This window comes from Spea bombifrons, chromosome 3, assembly GCF_027358695.1.
Source record: "Spea bombifrons isolate aSpeBom1 chromosome 3, aSpeBom1.2.pri, whole genome shotgun sequence".
Classification (NCBI taxonomy): Eukaryota; Metazoa; Chordata; class Amphibia; order Anura; family Pelobatidae; genus Spea; species Spea bombifrons.
The window spans coordinates 71,254,968-71,272,954 of record NC_071089.1 but is presented as its reverse complement, the minus strand read 5'-3'; the positions used below and the strand labels follow the sequence as shown (position 1 = coordinate 71,272,954).

The window sequence follows — 17,987 nt, the reverse complement described above, 5'->3', positions numbered from 1 at the left end:
AATCTATTTTGATATTAAATCTTCCCAAATCCTGAAGGTTTCAGAGGGTACCCCTTCAGTACTGATGGATGGCATCTTAACATACATTTGGGAATTAGTGAAAGTTTGTTTGTAATGAACTACCATGAGTCCTTTATTGACAGATTTGTCTGTTTTTTTTCTTCTAAGTCCTGAAAAATATGAGCATTTTGGCTTTCAATCCATGACTGAAGTCATATCCAGAGCTTGTCAGAGACGGGAGGCAGATAAGTGCATAAATGGTCAGCAGAGTCGCTGGGATCTCGAAGGAGGAAGAATGTCTCGTTCTAGTAGCGTCACATCTTATCAACAAACTGGAGCATATGCATCAAGTCAGTCAAGTCTACTGTCTATATTTATAGCTTTCTACCTAGATTGGAAAGAAAAAAAATATTGTGTAAAATGTGACATCTGTCAAATATTGCTATTTCTATTTAGGTCCATCACCCAGCTTAAAAAATAGCAATAGCTCTGGGAGAAACAAGAAGTCCACATCATCAAACCCAGCTCTTATGGCGGCAAAGGAAAGCAATGTGCTAATCGCTGACGCATTGCAAGATATAGTAGGCCCCCGAATGACTGGCCATGTGAGTACCAGAGAGGGGCATAGCAAATGTAGCGGTAATAATCTAATTGTAACCATCCTGTGCCTGTATTTTTCATAGCTTATCAGAATTATAGCAGTACCACACCCAGTGACAAAAGTCTGAATGTATCTTCACAGAGTAATTTGGTGTTCAAGCACATTGTTGAGGATGTGTTTATGGGAATGTATGACACATCTGGCGCCCGACAGATGTCGCAAAAAGAGCTGGAAAGAGCTATCGTGTTGAAAGCAGAGGAAAACAAATTATTTCCTCATTCTCCATGGCTGAGCAAAGTGAAACAGCTTTTCAACCTATCACTTGTCAACCCTGGTAAGCATATGTTCCTTTCATCATTATGGAATATCTGAAAATGTGACCTTCAAACTTTATATTACTTTTTGCCTTTTCTTATTGAGTTTTTTGTCCCAAGGGACAAGCGGTTTTGCCCCAAATTATTAAATCACACAACCAAAACTTGTTAGTATGGTGAAGCTGTTAAATGAATCATTCTAGTATATATCAGCAATGATGGGAATACCACAAGAGGTCATAATCAAATAATTAATAGGGGGACACAAAAATTAACAGTGATTGCATTGTATTTGGAGGTGTAAATGGGTCTTTTGATTTATTTTGTTGAATAAAATTGTAATATAAACTGAAAATGACAATCAAATGGGTTAGCAACATACATTTTAATAGTATGTACTTGTGTGCGTGAATGTTCAACGATTTTTGTTTGCACTTAGGTATCATTGTAGCAGGACCCCCAGCTTCGGGAAAAAGTTCATGCATCAGGGCACTGGTGCAAGCTCTTAATCATCTCCAAGTCTCTACGGAGGAGCCTGCGCATAAACTTGTCAAAATCAACCCTCTGAGCGTGGACAGTGACACGTTGATGTTTGGTGTTCAGAATCAGTCGCTTGTTTGGCAGGATGGGATTATCACATATATTTGGAAGAAGGCCATGCGGGTAATGATTTTAAAGAGGGGCATGTGAAGATATTAAGAGCGGTTTAGGAGATCAATGAGAAAGCCATCAAGAGCTGTTCCTTTTGGACTGGGGGGCAGGTACAGCTGAGTTGCCGCCCGGCCTGTTGGCTCTCCTTTCCCATAACATTTTCATTAGCGCACATCCACTCACACACTCGCTATAACGCATACACAAAGCCCTTGTGCCATATCTTCAAAAAAACAGAACTTTGTTTTCTAGAACATTTATTTAACGGATAAAGCCCACATTTGGATTTGTGTTGACTAGCACTGCATTGTTGTATGATTATTTATTTAGAATGCTTAATAAACCATTTGGGGTTTAGGACCATTAGTGTAATTTTGATAAACAGCTCTGTTTGCATTAATTGGCAGTTCCCTCACACAGAGATTACACATAAAAGGATGTTTGCTCAGTTATAAGGCTGCAGCCTAGTAATTAATGGTGCAAATACTGATAAAGTATATCGCTATGACCAGGTGGGAAGGAACAGAGAAGCTTTAGCATGACCAGGCAAACAAGACTATTACAATGCTTCTATAACTTGTACTTTAGCAAGAAAACGAACTGAATATTTTCAATTAATGGTGCTGTTCCACTTAGATAACAACGTAATCACAGACAAACAACACAGAAATGATTAAGAAGCTTCATTAGTTTCTATGGTACCAAACTTGAATTGCCTCTTTTTTTCTCACATGGTAACATGAGGCAAACTTTTACTTTATGAAATAATTATTTCAGCAGTACTAGGAATGATGTTCCTCATACTGCACCGTTATAAAAGAGTTTAATTCAGCCAAGTAGGTGAAAGATGACCATTTGAGAGTGGAATATATATATATCTATATAGATATATATATAAGTTTTGTCTTTATGTTTTATATATATATATATATATATATATAACATAAAGACAAAATAACATAACATTCATGGACTGGTTTTGATTACCTTTATGACATTGTGTTTTCCTTTTGTGTTAGAATCAAAGCAAAACATGGATCTGGTTTGATGGGCACCTTTGTTCCAGTTGGGCTGACAATTTCAACAATGTTCTGGGACCAGAAAAAGTAAGGTCATATTTTAAATACACATTTGGTAATATGTCCAAACTCGTCTAGGACATGAAACATTATTGATACTGCAGCAGTATAAAATAACAAAAAAACAAGTGAAACAACACATAAAAATGGTATATGTATAGTAAAACTGTCAAAATTGGCAAAATTGCGTTGTTTCAATTAAAAGTCATAACTCTAAAGAAGAATATATATACGTTAGACCTAGACCTTTGAACAAAAATATCGCACAGTGAACTCATAATAAACTTCAATATGTGTATGTATAGGAGTAGCAGATAATTGCTAAATACCATAGAAATGTTGAAATGTACAGAATATTCATATTGGTTATTATTATTTTTTTCAAGGTTCTGCAACTAAGCAACGGGGATTGTCTGAAAGTCCTGGAAAATATGAAACTGGTCTTCGAAACAACTGATTTACACCTGGCATCACCTGCCACCCTTACAAAAGCTGTAAGGAAAAAAATCGTCATGTTATATTACCAATTATATTTTGGGTCTGCACACCCTACAGCTATAAAGGATATATATATATATATCCTGTACAATGGGTAGACAAGTGGTGTATAACATAAAAATTTTACTTACACAAACAACAAGTGAGTTAGGGTGTGTTACACAATAGGTAAAAGGTAAAAGTGTTGTTATTAGGGATGGAGCAGCCACACTAGTGTAAGTATTGCAGAAGAGGGACTAGGAAAGGCGAGCTAAAGGAATATGAGAGAAGGAGATCATTGGATGAGCGGAGAGACCGGATAGAAGTGTATTTAGAGATGAGTGAGGAGATGTAGGGAGGGGAACAGCTGTGAAGGGCTTTGAAAGTAAGAGTCAAGATTTTGAAATAAGTCCTGAAGCGCACAGGCAGCCAGTGAAGAGACTGACAGAGGGGAGAGACGTTAGTAAAGCGATGAGAGAGGAAGAGTTACAATAATTGAGGGGGGAAATGAGGGCATAGACAAGAGCCTTAGTGGCATGCTGTGTTAGGAATGCGTGCAATGTTATAAGATCGAGACGGTGGTTTTTAGAGACAGACTGAATATGGGGGTGAACGAGAGGTCAGAGTCAAGGGTGACACCAAGACAGCATGCTGGAGGAGACAGGGAGATGATTGCGCCATTAACATTAAGGGAAGCTGATGGGGGAATCTTAGCATTGGAGGGAGGGAAGATGAGAAGTTTGGTTTTGGAGAGATTGAGTTTTAGGAAACGTGCAGACATCCAGGTAGAGACAGATGCAAGGCAGTTAGTGACATGATCTACGAAGACAGAAGGAGAGAGATCAGGAGAGGATAGATAGATCTGGGGGTCATCATCATATAGGTGGTATTGAAAGCTAAAGGATGAGATTAGTTTGCCAAGTGAGGAAGTGTAAAGAGAGAACAGAAGGGGTCCTAGAACTGAGCCCTGGGGTACCCTGACTGAGAAGTGGGGGGGTGTTACTGTAGACAGTGACACTGAAGGTATGATCAGAGAGGTAGAAAATGAACCAGGAATTGTGTCATTTAACACTTAATTTCCTCACCAACCATACAACCTAGAAGAAGACTGATATTTAAGTACATGTGAAAAAGGTCTGGCGCTAATATGCTGTCTGTGTAACAGGGAATACTGTACATAGAAAGTGATGCTCTTGGCTGGGGACCTCTGTCCAAGGTGTGGCTGGAGGGAAGGAACCAACAAGAAAAGGCTGTAAGTCTAACAGTTTTTGTGTACTTTGTGGGGGCACATATTCTGGTTTTCACACAGCACCTTTCTTTGAGAACAAAAAACTACATTTGTGTCTTATAGAAACATAGAATTTGACAGGAGATAAGAACCATTTAATCTGCCCATTAGAGAGCTACAGTTAACACAAAAGCGAGAATGAGCAGTGATAAAAAATGTTTATATTTCTCTGTCACTGGAGGGGTTATAGTTGCAGGAATTAAAATATTTAGCGTTTACTGTTAAATTACATAGAAAGGCAGGACTACCTCAACCTAGAATGGGCAACTCTTAAATGGCCTGGCATCCAGTTGAACCCTAGCTGAATACTTTGGTAGGATAATAAAACAAAGCCCCTTTATGTTGATGCAACCAACCATTTACACTGGTTGCTAAATATGTATTGACCTAACTGAATTTGTACATTTTAGGTTCTTTCAAAAGCCTTCTACAAAACTCTGGATCCCATCTTCAATCTTATTCTTCGTGAGACCAAGTAATGTCCTTAACCTCTTTTGTTCCCTCTATGGTGCCAGTCTAATGACCTTGTAAAATCTGTTGTCTGAATTACATGTTAATGTAGACTGTGTCCCATGATGGGGACTGTGTGTATAATTTTTCAGTGTGTTCTTCTAGGTTACATGTTTCCAACTTTGTAATGTAGTGGACAGTACAGATTCTTGATTAGGGACAGAACCCCGTTAAATGTAATAGTTCCAAGCCAGTAGATTTATCAGATAGGGTATGAACTGTGCAGTCGCATGTGGATCATGATGACACTTTCATCATTTACGTACACTAGATAATTGTGTCTATCATTTAGGCCACTGGTTCCAGTAACAGAAGTTGGTCTGTTTCACACTTGCACAAACCTGTTGACCGTCATGTTGAATGACAAAGCTCAGAGCATTGGTGGACAACTTCATATCGAGAGACTTTTCATCTTCTGCCTCATCTGGTCAGTAGGAGCCCTCATTGAAAACTCAGAAAGGAAGAAGTTCAGTGATCTACTGAAAGTCTATACCTCTGTGTAAGTAATACACATAATGTGTTTTTGTTGGTTAAAACTCAATTTTGAAAATCCTGTCAAATTATGATTATGTTACACCCCAATCATACAAAAGGTAACACAGTTCACATTTTTGGAAAGATATGTAAAAGTCTGATCTCAAGGCAAGCAATATTTCACAGCTATAATAAAAGGATTTGTACAAAAAATTATCTATAAAAAAACTATCCAAATAAATGCATCTCGAAGTCATCGTTTCTACATTTCTCATAACCACTGATAACATTCTTTGAATTGTAGTTTACCAGATGACGACCAGGAGATTTCAGTCTTCGACTATTACCTGGATGAATCTGGAGAGTGGGACACTTGGCAGTCACGTTTACCAGAAATGACATACATTGGGAGCACAGACCTTATGGGAGAGGTGTTTGTTGAGACACAAGATACAGTGAGTTTGCCCTGTTTAATAGAAACAATGTCCTCAGCACTTTAAGGCCATGCAGCCACACATTAAAGGACAGGAAGTAAATATGTTGCCAGTTTCCAAGATGGCGTGTATATATATATATATATATATATATATATATATATATATATATATATACCGTATTTGCTCGATTATAAGACGAGGTTTTTTTCAGAGCAAATGCTCTGAAAAATACCCCTCGTCTTATAATCGAGGTCGTCTTCTAATAAGACCTCAAAATGTCCGCTGGGGCCATGCTACTTACCGGGCTTTGGTCGCGAGCAGCAGGAGAAAAGGAAGCTAGAAGAGTGTCACATAACTTTGCCTCCCCCCTCCTTCCTCTGGGGGCGGGGCCAGAGAAGTTGCTCGCACAGCCGGGCCCCTGCAGAAGTCTTCGAGTGAGAGATCTGCAGTTCAGGTAAGGGGGTGGGGGGTTTGAGCGTGAGTGTGTGTGTGTGATTAATGGAATGAATGAGTATTTAAAGGTTTGTGAATGAGTGTGTGTTAGTATGGATGTGTAAGGGTGGTGGTAGCATGGCATAGGGAGGCTGTACTCACACTCCTATCATCCTCAGGTTCCAGCATGTACTGGCTGCCTTGGCTTGATAGGAGTGTGATTGCTGTTAGCAGTTTATATATATATATATATATACACCCCCAGAAATGCCTTATACCCCCTATTTGCCACTCTGGCATATAGGGGATTAAAAGGCATATCATGGGGCAGAGTGGCATATACGAGGGTATAAGACATTTCTGGAGGCAGAGTGGCATATAGAGGGTTAAAAGGCACAGCATGGGGCAGAGTGGCAAATAGGGGGTATAAGGCATTTCTGGGGCAGAGTGGCAACCCTGGAGGCAGATGTGCATAACTGGGGGGCAGGTTGGCAAATAAAAGGAAATAAAAAAAAATATATTTTTCTCAATCATAGCTTGTATTAAATATGAAAATATTGTTTACATTAATTAATATTTACTAGTAAAACTTTTTTCCTATAGGGTAGTCTTATATTCAGGCTTTTTGTTTTTTTCCTAAATTAATATTTAGATTTTGGGGGGTCGTCTTATAATCAGGGTCGTCTTATAATCGAGCAAATACGGTATATACAGTATACATATAATATACATTGATCACAGTCATTAAGGAAACTGTACAGCAATTTCTAAAGATAATAAAAAGGATGTTATGCATGACATTTGTGTAGAAGTTGCATATCATTGGTATGCATATTCCAGTATTTACTACCTACAAATTAAACCAATTTACCATACATTATTGTGTTGTCCTATGTATTGCTGTAGATTGGATCATGGGTTACAACATATATACTTGGAATGCACTGCGTGAAAACGATTAAGTGTTTTGATTTCCTTTGTTCATTTGTTAGATGATAGTTCGCACTTTCCTAGAATACGCTAACATGGGATCGCAGCATATCTTACTGACAGGGCCTCAAGGGTGTGGAAAGACAGCTCTAATGAACGACTTCATCTTAACACAAGGTTTGTGATGTATCTCACTGAAAGCACTATCGTTTTCCTGATTCCATGAAATGGCACTTGGATCACTGTCCTTTTTTCTGCATTTGTAGACAGAGTACGCACAATACAGAAAAGAATGGTGTTTTCTGGGTCTTCAAAAGCCAGAGAACTTCAGGAATTGTTAGAGCAAAATATAGTTCACAGACAAGGTAATAAATCATTTTCCAAGTGGAGACTGCTTGTGTTTATAATGCCACTAACTTGCTATACCAAGATGCGTGTTTTATGATCCATTAGGGATCACCTATTGCAAGTATTTGTGGTAGAAAATGGTATATTCCACATTTGTTCCACATTTACCAGTTTTGTTTTCCCCAGAATTGCTTGTTATACATAAGTTTCCTTTTGGTGATCCAGGCCATCAGCCCCAGCTCCCCCGCTCCAGACTTACCAAGCTGAGGAAGACCTCAGCTGACATCATATCCCGGTGCCCACACCCTCCTGTTCTTCCATCTTTGATCTTCCTAACCAGCCCTTAGATACCAGTAGGGTATTCAATCCCTCGTGAAGCATCCCAAAATCCCACCCCCAGGCACCTGCCAGAATATGTCACTATCCATGATACATTGGCTCTGTGGATGTGATCATAAACAATGTTTACTTAATTAAAAAAACTTTTTTTAGGTTTCATCTATGGTGCAAAAGATGGAAAAACACTCAACTTGTTCATTGATGATCTCAACCTTCCTACCCAGGATGAGAATGGGGTGCAGCGTTGTAATGAGGTAAAGCAGCTGCTTAAAATGTAACAAATATAAACTACTCAATGTTTCAACCGAGCATCCGCTTTTGGAAGATGATTAGTGTGGACGTGTACATGGCCCGTTACGTGTTATCTGATCTTCCTATAATAGATGAATACAAAAGATTTTTGTAAAGAAAAAAATAACTGCAAAATTAAATGTATTTTCAATAAATCATGTTGATTTGAAGACAAAGGTGTCTAAATCAAGTGTGGAGCACAGATGTTATACTACCTCTTAACACATGAACGTTTATTTTGTGCTAAAATTCAATGAATGTGAATACATATTAATACTTTCAGTGCTTGTTTAATGCACCGGCTATGTTTAACCATTACTACTATGAACAGAAATATTTCTAGAAGTCTTGATCTTAACATTTACGTTATTCATCACATGAAGTGTTGACGGGTTGCTGGGTATGGTTTAATATTTCCTGCTACAGCTGTTAAGAATGCTTCTGGATGATAAAGTTCTCCTGACAATGAATAAACCTTTCGAGTGGCGATCGCTGGAATCACTTGTAGTAAAGGCAGCAATGGCTTTTCCGTTACATACCAACAGCACAGACAGAACATTCTTGCAAAGGCTATTGGTGAGTTTAATGGGAAAAAATACTAAAGTGCTAACGTTGCTCCAGTTTTGGATTTATAAATACGGCCACTAGACTGAGTTCTAAACAGTCCCCCCATAATGTTTGTTTTAGTGGTTAGTAAATGTGATTATGCCCATAATAGTTGATCTCTGTCAAATTATCTCTCCAGCGCCATTTCTCCATATTCCCACTTCCACAATTAGAAGGCTCCCGACTCCAGCAAGTAATTTTCTCCATACTGGAGGTAAGTGTGAACTAAGACTAATAGACAAGGGGAATACACCATATCATATTAGTAAAATGCACCGTACACAATGTCCATTTTGTGACACATTTTCTTCCAGGCGAACATGGGTGAGAAAGAGGGACTTCAATTACAAGAAGAGTTGCATCTGTCTCTGGTCAGAGCTTCGTGTCACATTTTGGAATCTATTAAAAAAGCATTGGTTCAATCTCCAACTCCAGGGCGACAACACTATGTGTTTTCACTAAGAGAAATCAGCAAAATCTTTCAGGTACTTTTATGTCAATAATCACATTGTGTCTTTTTATTGTAGGGTGATAAAATAGGAGTTGTTTCTCAACAGCTAGAGACATGTCTGTTTGTTATTACTGTTCTAAATACCTACATATTGCCCATGAAAAGCCCACTACATAATATAGATGTATTTCACCGCAGGGTTACGTGACATGTTCCTGTCTCCTCGTGCCGGTTCAAAATAGTTTAGAATAGGGCCCTTCTGACCTTGACCGGGACAGCTGCGTCCCGTGTAGTTACCCCACGGATAACACACGCTTGACTTTCTGTACTTACCTTGCAGTCACTCCGTAAGATGTCCAATGAAGATCGGGAGGACCGCACTACCGTTGTATCATATTGGCTACATGAAATGAATTGTGTTATTAAGGACAAACTGTGTCGCCGCATTGACCTGAACTGGTTTAATTCTGTAAAGGAAAGCACACTAAGAGAGGTATATATGCATTTAAGTAAAACTCCCATGTACTTCAGTCTCTAAATAGCCAGAGTAGCCTATTTCATAAGAATGGATCTATCGTAGATAGTTACCTTGCATTCGAGGAAATATATTGTTCAAATATTTGAGAAGATACATCGCCGTATATCTGTCAAATACAGATAACTATAACTGAATGGAAACAAAGTAGATGTATTAGGGTTAGTAATTTAATTGACTGTGGTTGATTTTTATTTTCCCAAAATGTTGTGGAGTCTGGATTTTTTGGTGTTCTCAAAAGAAAGATTAGACTCCATCAATAAGCTCCACGTCTAACATGAGTCTGTGATAATGAGCCTGACTTACATAGTATCATAATTGGCATCACTGCAGATGCAGCTTCTTTGAAGCTTAATTCATCTAGTGAGACCCAAAATGGAAATGGAAAATAGTGTTCCACAGGTTCATCGTGTTGGTTCACTGCGATATATTATTATTATTATTATTGTCATTATTATTTTAAGTGACACCAGTATTGTCTTTTAATATAAGTAACACTTTGTAGAATGGCTTTGCTGTCCTTATAGGGGCTTTAACCCATCAATTAAACATACACATTCTTCTCAGTATTTTTCAGATATCTCCGCATCTTCTCTCCAAAAGATGTTTATAACATTTCCTTTGGAAATGAAGTTTTCTCATCAAGCCAGCCAAGAGAACAAAGGCGTCAAGGTAATATTGGGTACCACGAGTGTCTGTATCAGTTTTTGTATATTGCCCTTTATAGAATTGTATTGATATTAGGATTTGTCCTCTAGGTCCAGCTGCAGTCAGTTAGTAAGCTAGATGACGTGAGAACCTACCTGCAGACCATAGTGCAACATTATAATGAGGAGCTGGGAAACCAAAAGATCCACATTGAGCTATCAGCGAATGTTGTGATGCAAATAATTCGTATTCACAGAGTATTATCCTGTGAGCATGGGTAAGTAGCTGATAGAGAGAGCCCTGGAAGACGTGTGCTCTATTTCTTCTATGTCACACCTCGCTATCCCCCCTGCTTCTTAGCTTCCACCTCTCTTCTTCCCCGGCTACTTGTTCTGTAGTTCAGCTGCTTCTTTATGTTGTACTTCTTGGCACTTCTTTGTACTTTGTGCGTCTCCCTACTCATGTACTTCACAGCTCCCTTCTTTATAAGTGATGTCAACTTTATATATATATATATATATATATTTAATGCCACTTGAAACCGGTAGCTGTTTACAAGCTGCTTACGTAGATGGCCAAATGACTACCAATGGTCACACCGACATTTTCAATAAGTTGACCACTACCAATGAAATAAATGTAAAGATGGTAATAGTATTTTAGTTTTATAGCCCTCTTTTAAACAATACTGATCCTACAGTGACTGTATTATAATACTTATATTTTGTTTCATTGCAGGGGTAACGTTCTCTTGGTGGGATCAGTAGGCTCTCGGCTACCAACCCTAATGAAGCTTGCGCTCTATGTTGCCAACATACCTCTCCATGCTTTGGACACATCTGGACAAAGTCAATTCATCAACAGTTTAAAATTAGCCATCCAGATGTCGGCAGTAGAAGGAAAGCCGGCTGCCATTTTGTTAACTGTACGTTAAGACCTTTTTAAAGCCTTTTGCATTCAGTTTTGTGATAATAAGGGCTTGACTATGAAAATCATGCTTGGTGTTCCGTGAAAAGACCATAGAATGGAAAATAACAGTGGAGACATTAGCCAGTACCGTTGCACAATGACTTAATTGCAATTTCCCTTAATTAGTGTAATTAAACCCTTATTGCAGTCATTCCAAGTCTCTCTTTGAACTAAACAATTCCCTAATTTCTTTGTACAAAACGTAGAATCAGTTACCATAGTATTAATAAGACCCTGCTATGTGCAATCACAAGATAATTACCTTAACGACAAAAGTCCCAGCTATTAGCTTATTAGTCTTAAATATGGTATACGTTGATAACTGAGGAAACAAAAAAGCCTTGTTTATAATTTGTGCCGGTTTATTTAAAAATAGCTAAACCAGAGGAAAAAACGCAGTGCTAATTAATTATGGGCCGGATTCAGATCAAGTCAACGTCAGTAAGGATTTTCACAATGTATTTGTGCCTTTGGTTATACTCCATATGTATACTGTATATACAGTGGCTGGATTCTATATATTCAGTGGATTATTTATTATACTCTATAGCAGTGTATAGGGCATGTGTTTCGTGCACCAATGATATCATTTTTGTAGTACAATATATTTAAACAAAAACCTGAAAGAGCCATGTCATGCGCAATAAAAACAGGGGTATTCCTAAAAAAATAAAAGGAAAGACGCCTTAATATCCTTAATATGTACATCTGTGAAGAGTAGAAGGCGGTAGGAGACGTGATAGATATATGTCTAGGAATTACTAGGGGGAGGCATGTCATAGCTAAACAGTAATTTAAATGGTAATTTGGGACAATTCGACTTTACAGAAAAAGTACTAAGTAGCTGGACAATACCTCAAACAGTACAGACTAATGGAATTCAACAAATCTAAGGATTTGCCTTAAGTTACTCTATAGATTGAATAAGTAAAATGTGATTCAAAAAGGACACAATGGAGCATTTCTTCAATTTTTTTTTCCTGTCACTATTTATATCTGAGCACATATTTTAATGCCATTCATAATCAATAATACATCCCCATGAAGAGCTCTTTGGAGGCCTATATCTGATTATTATTTGGCCGGTTATTGTGTATAATAATGCACCTACTGTATTTAATGGGGCTTGCATTCCCTAGATGTTCCAGTAGATGGTGCTACAGGCTTGCTTTGTACACATGCTTGTTATCAGATGTATGTAGATATATAGATATATAGATATGTGTGTATATAGAATCTTGTGTTTAAATATGCTGACACTGATATAATAATGGTTATTCACTGATTTTTTATATAAATGTGTATAGCTAGGTGCTAAATTGTAATTACTGTAAAATAGTAATTCCTGTTTTGTTAAATGCTGCAATATTTATTCAGTTATCTGGAAACAGAAAAAAACTGTATTTTGTTTCTATACCCCAGCCAGAAGAAGTGGTCTCTGACAGTTACCTGGATGCCATTAATAGTTTACTCATATGTGGAGAGTACACATCACTGTTTACCACTGAAGAAATGAATGATTTACTCCAGGTGTGTCCATGTTATATGGAAATATTACTTTACATTAACAACAATTATAATTTGCAGCTTAAGGAATTTATTCATTTTAACAATGTTTGAGGCAGGTGTACAAAGCTTTCATATGTAATGGGGTTATAAAGAGACATTCCTGCCATTGTGTGCACTTTAATACATATGACAGCTGCATGGTCCCCTTTAATTTTGTGTGATCCGTTTTGCAAATGCATGGGAGAGTCTGCAGAATCCGCCCAAACGCATTTGCCCCATTACCTATAACCCAGCTAAATGCATTCCCCTGCACGCCATGTACCCACCTCCAGTCAGCAACAGCTCTGCTGAACAATACGTTGAGGGGTCTGTTTAGACCCCAGGGTGCATGTGTAAAGTCTTCCCATTGATTTCAATGGGGGCACTTTCAAGCCACTGATTGGCTGCTTGAAGTTGTCAACTGTGATCTAAGAAAATAACCTAAAATAAGAGTAGGAGAAAACCATTTTATTCATGTATCACATTTCTTCGTTTTAATGCTTAATTGCATTATAAGATCGAAACAGGCTTTCTTGAGTATTGATTGTCACATTTGACTCCGGAAAAATGTTCCAACCTAAATGGATCTAATGATGGGGTAACAAAATTCTGATAGTATCTACAATCATTGCAGATTTTACAGCCTATGTGTTATGTTAAACCATACCTTTACAATAGAAGCTATTTATGCAAAATTGGTAAATAAGTAAGACTTGCAATGTTTCTTTAGGTTCTGGGGCCTGTTGTCCGGAGGAAACATCCACACCTTGGATATGACCCAGCCAGGTACCTTGTTTCTCAAGTGAAGTCTCTCCTGAGGATAATGGTGTGCCTTCCTCCTAATCACATACTTCTGGAGACGGCAGCAAAGTAAGTCCACCACTAAAGATGGAGAATTTCAGCACCTTGAGTCCACTCCTGTTTTCAAGTTGAATGCATATTGGGGTCCATTTTCCACACTACTACAGAGAGAGGAAGCTGCCCCATAGGGCCACAAGATGAAAGGCACTCTTGGGCCAGCTAGGGGTGGAAATGCCACTAAGTCCCCTGCTGCTTTCAGAACCAGATGTGGCATCAGCCAAGAATATTCCCTCCATGCTTGCCTGTGGTGCCAGGAGCCCTTGTCACGGCTCTGAGAAACTGTACATGCGCTCTTACAGATTGGAGTTAGGAAATTAAACTTTTTATTGTGAGTTTTACTTCTCTATAATATACTCATACATGCATATACAATAAAGCCTTTAGCTATTAATAAAAGAAGACACCAGGACTGGAGGTCAGAGAGAGTACCAAAAACAACTGTGTCCTCATAAAGAAGGAGACATAAATTGCTAGTAAAAGGCTGTATTAAGTGAGTTTCTACAGGAATATAAACCTCATATCTACTGGATCCTTTTCTTAACAAGACAGAACCCCATTCTTAGTTGGTACCTCAAAGTGATTGTTAATATGCTCATACTTTCAACAATACTGTTTCCATAGACCGTTGAAACTCCACCATTATGAAGACCTTTGTTTTCCATGCTTCTTCTGTTAGTATAACTCATTCTGGTTTGTTGTTTAATTCCAGGAAATACCCAGGATTTTTAAATGGTTGCCAAATAATCTGGATTGACAGCTGGTCAGAAGATGTTATTAATGAAGAAGCAAAATACTACATAACACAGCACCAAATTATGGAGACGTTCACAGAGGAAATTCGGTAAAAACTTGCAGTCCTCTGAATTCTAGCACGCAAACACTACTCAATAAGCAACTCTGTCGTTCCAAGATTATAATTCTCACCATGCTGACCCACCCAGTGACTATTCCTGCCTCCAAATGTTGCTTACTCTTTATTGGGGTTTGTCAAATAAAAACATAAACATTTTAAATCTGTATTTTCTATTGCAGAGAAAAAGTTGCCTTGGCCATTTCTTTGATCCATAGTTTTATGCTTAAAGAAAGCAACCAGGTTCCATGGGCTGAGGGATACACAGCCAACCAATCTGGAGACACTGAAAAGGAGATTGATGGGGCGGAAGATATAACGGGAGACATAATCACCAATGATTTCCCTTATTGCAGAGAAATTATTCAGGTACAGATTCACATTGCCATTTTTCAACAGTGGTATCAGGAGAGTTTACTATGAACTTTAAAGTATTCCTCATGAGAGCTCAAATATAATGAATGGCTATAAAAAAAATGCATCCCATGGTCTCTGTATGCCTTTGTATGCTGAAGGAGACATACCAAGACATTGTTTTGGACAATGCTATACTTCCAACTTTGTGGGAACATTGCGGGGAAGGCCCTTTTCTATTCCAGCATGAACGTATCCCGGTGCACAAAGCAAGGTCCATGAAGATATGGTTGGATGAGTTTGGTGTGGAAGAACTTGACCGTGCCACATAGAGCCCGGACCTCAACCTCATCCAACATGTTTGGGAGACGTTTCGGAGGTTGCGAGCCAGACCTTCTCATCCAACCTCACAAATGCTCTACTGAATGAATGGTCAAAAAATCCCACAGAAACTCTCCAAAAGTTTTCCCAGAAGAGTTACAGTCTATGAAAGCTGACTTAGTATTAAGCATAAAGATTTAAAATGAACCATTGCGATTCAGCCTTAATGGATATAGTGAGCATTTGTGTATTCCAATGTGTTTCATTTGCCTTACATGATGGCACTGGCCTGTCCACTAGTGTTTCCACCTTTGAATCTCATACGCAAACTAATATAAAGATTTCATTTTATCATCCCAGGAGAGGATTAAGCTCCAGGAAACAACAGCAAAGCGTGATTATGTTTTCATTGGACCAAGCACATTGGAGATATTTTTGGATAACTTTAAATATATCTTTACAAGGAAAAGAGAAGAGCAGGATAACGCCATTGACCAAATACAGTAAGTGTATTTTCCTTTTTACATAGTGTGCTGTAGCATTTATCTTTTTTTATGCTATATTAGAGATATTTGTCAAGGTTAGTGACAAATAGTGGAAAATAATATGCATCTACTTTCCTCTCTCAAATTTCTAGAGTTTTCTTCCATAATTAGTGGAATAAATGCGACTAAGAGCATATACAATTATATTTGACTATATTACTAGATTATATTATAGGCATCCACAATTTGAGTAAATCATTTTGTTTCATTTTTGAAGGTGTGCCATTGAAACACTTGCTAGAACCAGAAGCGATGCCAGAGAAACTGAAGAAAAGATTACGGTACTCGAGAAAGACTACAGCAAAGCACAAGCTAAAGCAGCAGATGTACTAAATAAACTTATCAGCAAGACTTCAATCTTGGAAAGGCTTAAAGCAGAGTTAGGTGAGAGATATAATATGAAATAGTAGAATACAGTATGGTGCATCATTGTAACCTGTGAAAGTTTGGCTATGCTCTTAAATTATGCTAATTTATGTTAATTTCTTAAATTCTTAAATGTGCCAGCCCTGCCCTAAAACAAAGCTTCAGACTTGTGGATGGAGATTACTGGAGCCTGGGGTCAGAATTCTAGTTTGATCTAATGAGCCAAAAGATCATGGCTGACTCTTTCTCAACAACAAGTGTTTTCATGGGACAACTTGAATATCCGATGACACCTTTATTTCTTCTTTCTTCTTAGCATGCATTTTAAGCATCAATAATTGTCCTTGTATGAGTATAATCTGCCATCATCGGGCCTTACTTTTTTCCTCTTAAGAAGTTAAATTGATTTTCATGCCTGGTGGTACAGTGTGATCGAGTATTGATTCCTTCTTCACATACAGTGCGCCTAATGCCTGACCCACCTATGATGTCATATATCAGCAATCGGCTACATCAGTGCGGAAATTTTAAAGGGGGAATCGTTAGTGGAGGGGGCCAGTGCCATCAGCTGCACAGACCGCTCTCTTGCCTTGCAGACTTTCCTAAGCAAATTTGGTAAAGAGAATGCCTCATCACCTTAGACTTATTTAGATTTTTTTCAGAGGGTCTCCCTAAAAGTAAAAATGGTAATCCAGACATGGATACCCTTAATCATTATGATTACATTGATACCAACTCCACCTCACTGACAAAGCCATTGAAAGCCAAAGTATGCCTGTCTTTAGTCATACTGTGCTCCTGTCTAGGTTTCACCCGACTGGATCCCTTCATAGTAGGGATCGCCCTGATACACGTATAAAGGTGTTTCCTCTGTGCTGGCCAGCTCATTCGCATTTTGAAAAATATTATTATAAGATGGCACTCATTTTCTGCTCTACATATGTATGCTTGCTGTGATGAAACAATACAGATTAGAGTCCCCTGTCTCTTTCTTTAAAAGTAATAATAATAATATATCATAATCCTTTCATTTCAATATAGGTGTGGGAGACAAGACTCTTCAGATTTTCCTCTCCCAAAATGAAAATGAATTTGACTGTCTTGAAGAGAACGATGATTTACTTAAAGATGGTAAGATTCCTGATCCCTACTCATTTTTCTGAGCTGAATAAACTGCACATAATTAACTTCTTGCTGTTAAATAAAAAAAAATAATAAAGCATCCGACAGTATAGATGAGTCCTGTCCATGTAGAAAAATTTAGATAACTTCTAGGTAATAAAAGTCTTCAAAGCCATGGGTGGATTTATTATTTGTATGAAAATATACCGTATATTCCGGCGTATAAGACGACTGGGCGTATAAGACGACCCCCAACTTTTACAGTCCAAATATAGAGTTTGGACTATACTCGCCGTATAAGACTACCCCTCTACCCAGCGTACAACAACCAGCCAATCACGGCAAGCGATGTACCTTACCGGTGATTTGCTGACATGCACTGCCCTTACACACACACACACATATATAATATATATATCTATATATATATATATATATATATATATATATATATATCTACACATATGCCTGTCCATACATACACATTTATACACTGCCCTCACCACACACATGTATATGTGTATATATATATATATATATATATATATATATATATATATACATATATACATATATATACATATATATACATATACATATATACACACACCAGTATATATATACATATACACACACACCA

At 38.0% G+C, this 17,987-nt stretch overlaps 1 protein-coding gene across 1 annotated transcript in view; it reads left to right on the top strand.

Annotated features, from left to right (window-relative positions):
- The window catches only part of LOC128483992 (uncharacterized), an 80,284-nt gene that overhangs the window by 43,037 nt on the left and 19,260 nt on the right, over positions 1-17,987 (top strand). Inside the window, 27 exon segments of the mRNA XM_053460313.1 lie at positions 185-350; positions 457-605; positions 743-935; positions 1,355-1,578; positions 2,586-2,672; positions 3,032-3,139; positions 4,288-4,374; positions 4,821-4,885; positions 5,213-5,419; positions 5,699-5,849; positions 7,256-7,370; positions 7,460-7,558; positions 8,034-8,134; positions 8,598-8,747; positions 8,917-8,991; positions 9,092-9,262; positions 9,569-9,721; positions 10,331-10,435; positions 10,522-10,688; positions 11,150-11,340; positions 12,807-12,910; positions 13,659-13,798; positions 14,499-14,630; positions 14,822-15,008; positions 15,675-15,817; positions 16,077-16,243; positions 17,267-17,356. Coding sequence (XP_053316288.1) covers positions 185-350; positions 457-605; positions 743-935; positions 1,355-1,578; positions 2,586-2,672; positions 3,032-3,139; positions 4,288-4,374; positions 4,821-4,885; positions 5,213-5,419; positions 5,699-5,849; positions 7,256-7,370; positions 7,460-7,558; positions 8,034-8,134; positions 8,598-8,747; positions 8,917-8,991; positions 9,092-9,262; positions 9,569-9,721; positions 10,331-10,435; positions 10,522-10,688; positions 11,150-11,340; positions 12,807-12,910; positions 13,659-13,798; positions 14,499-14,630; positions 14,822-15,008; positions 15,675-15,817; positions 16,077-16,243; positions 17,267-17,356 — 3,727 coding nt within the window.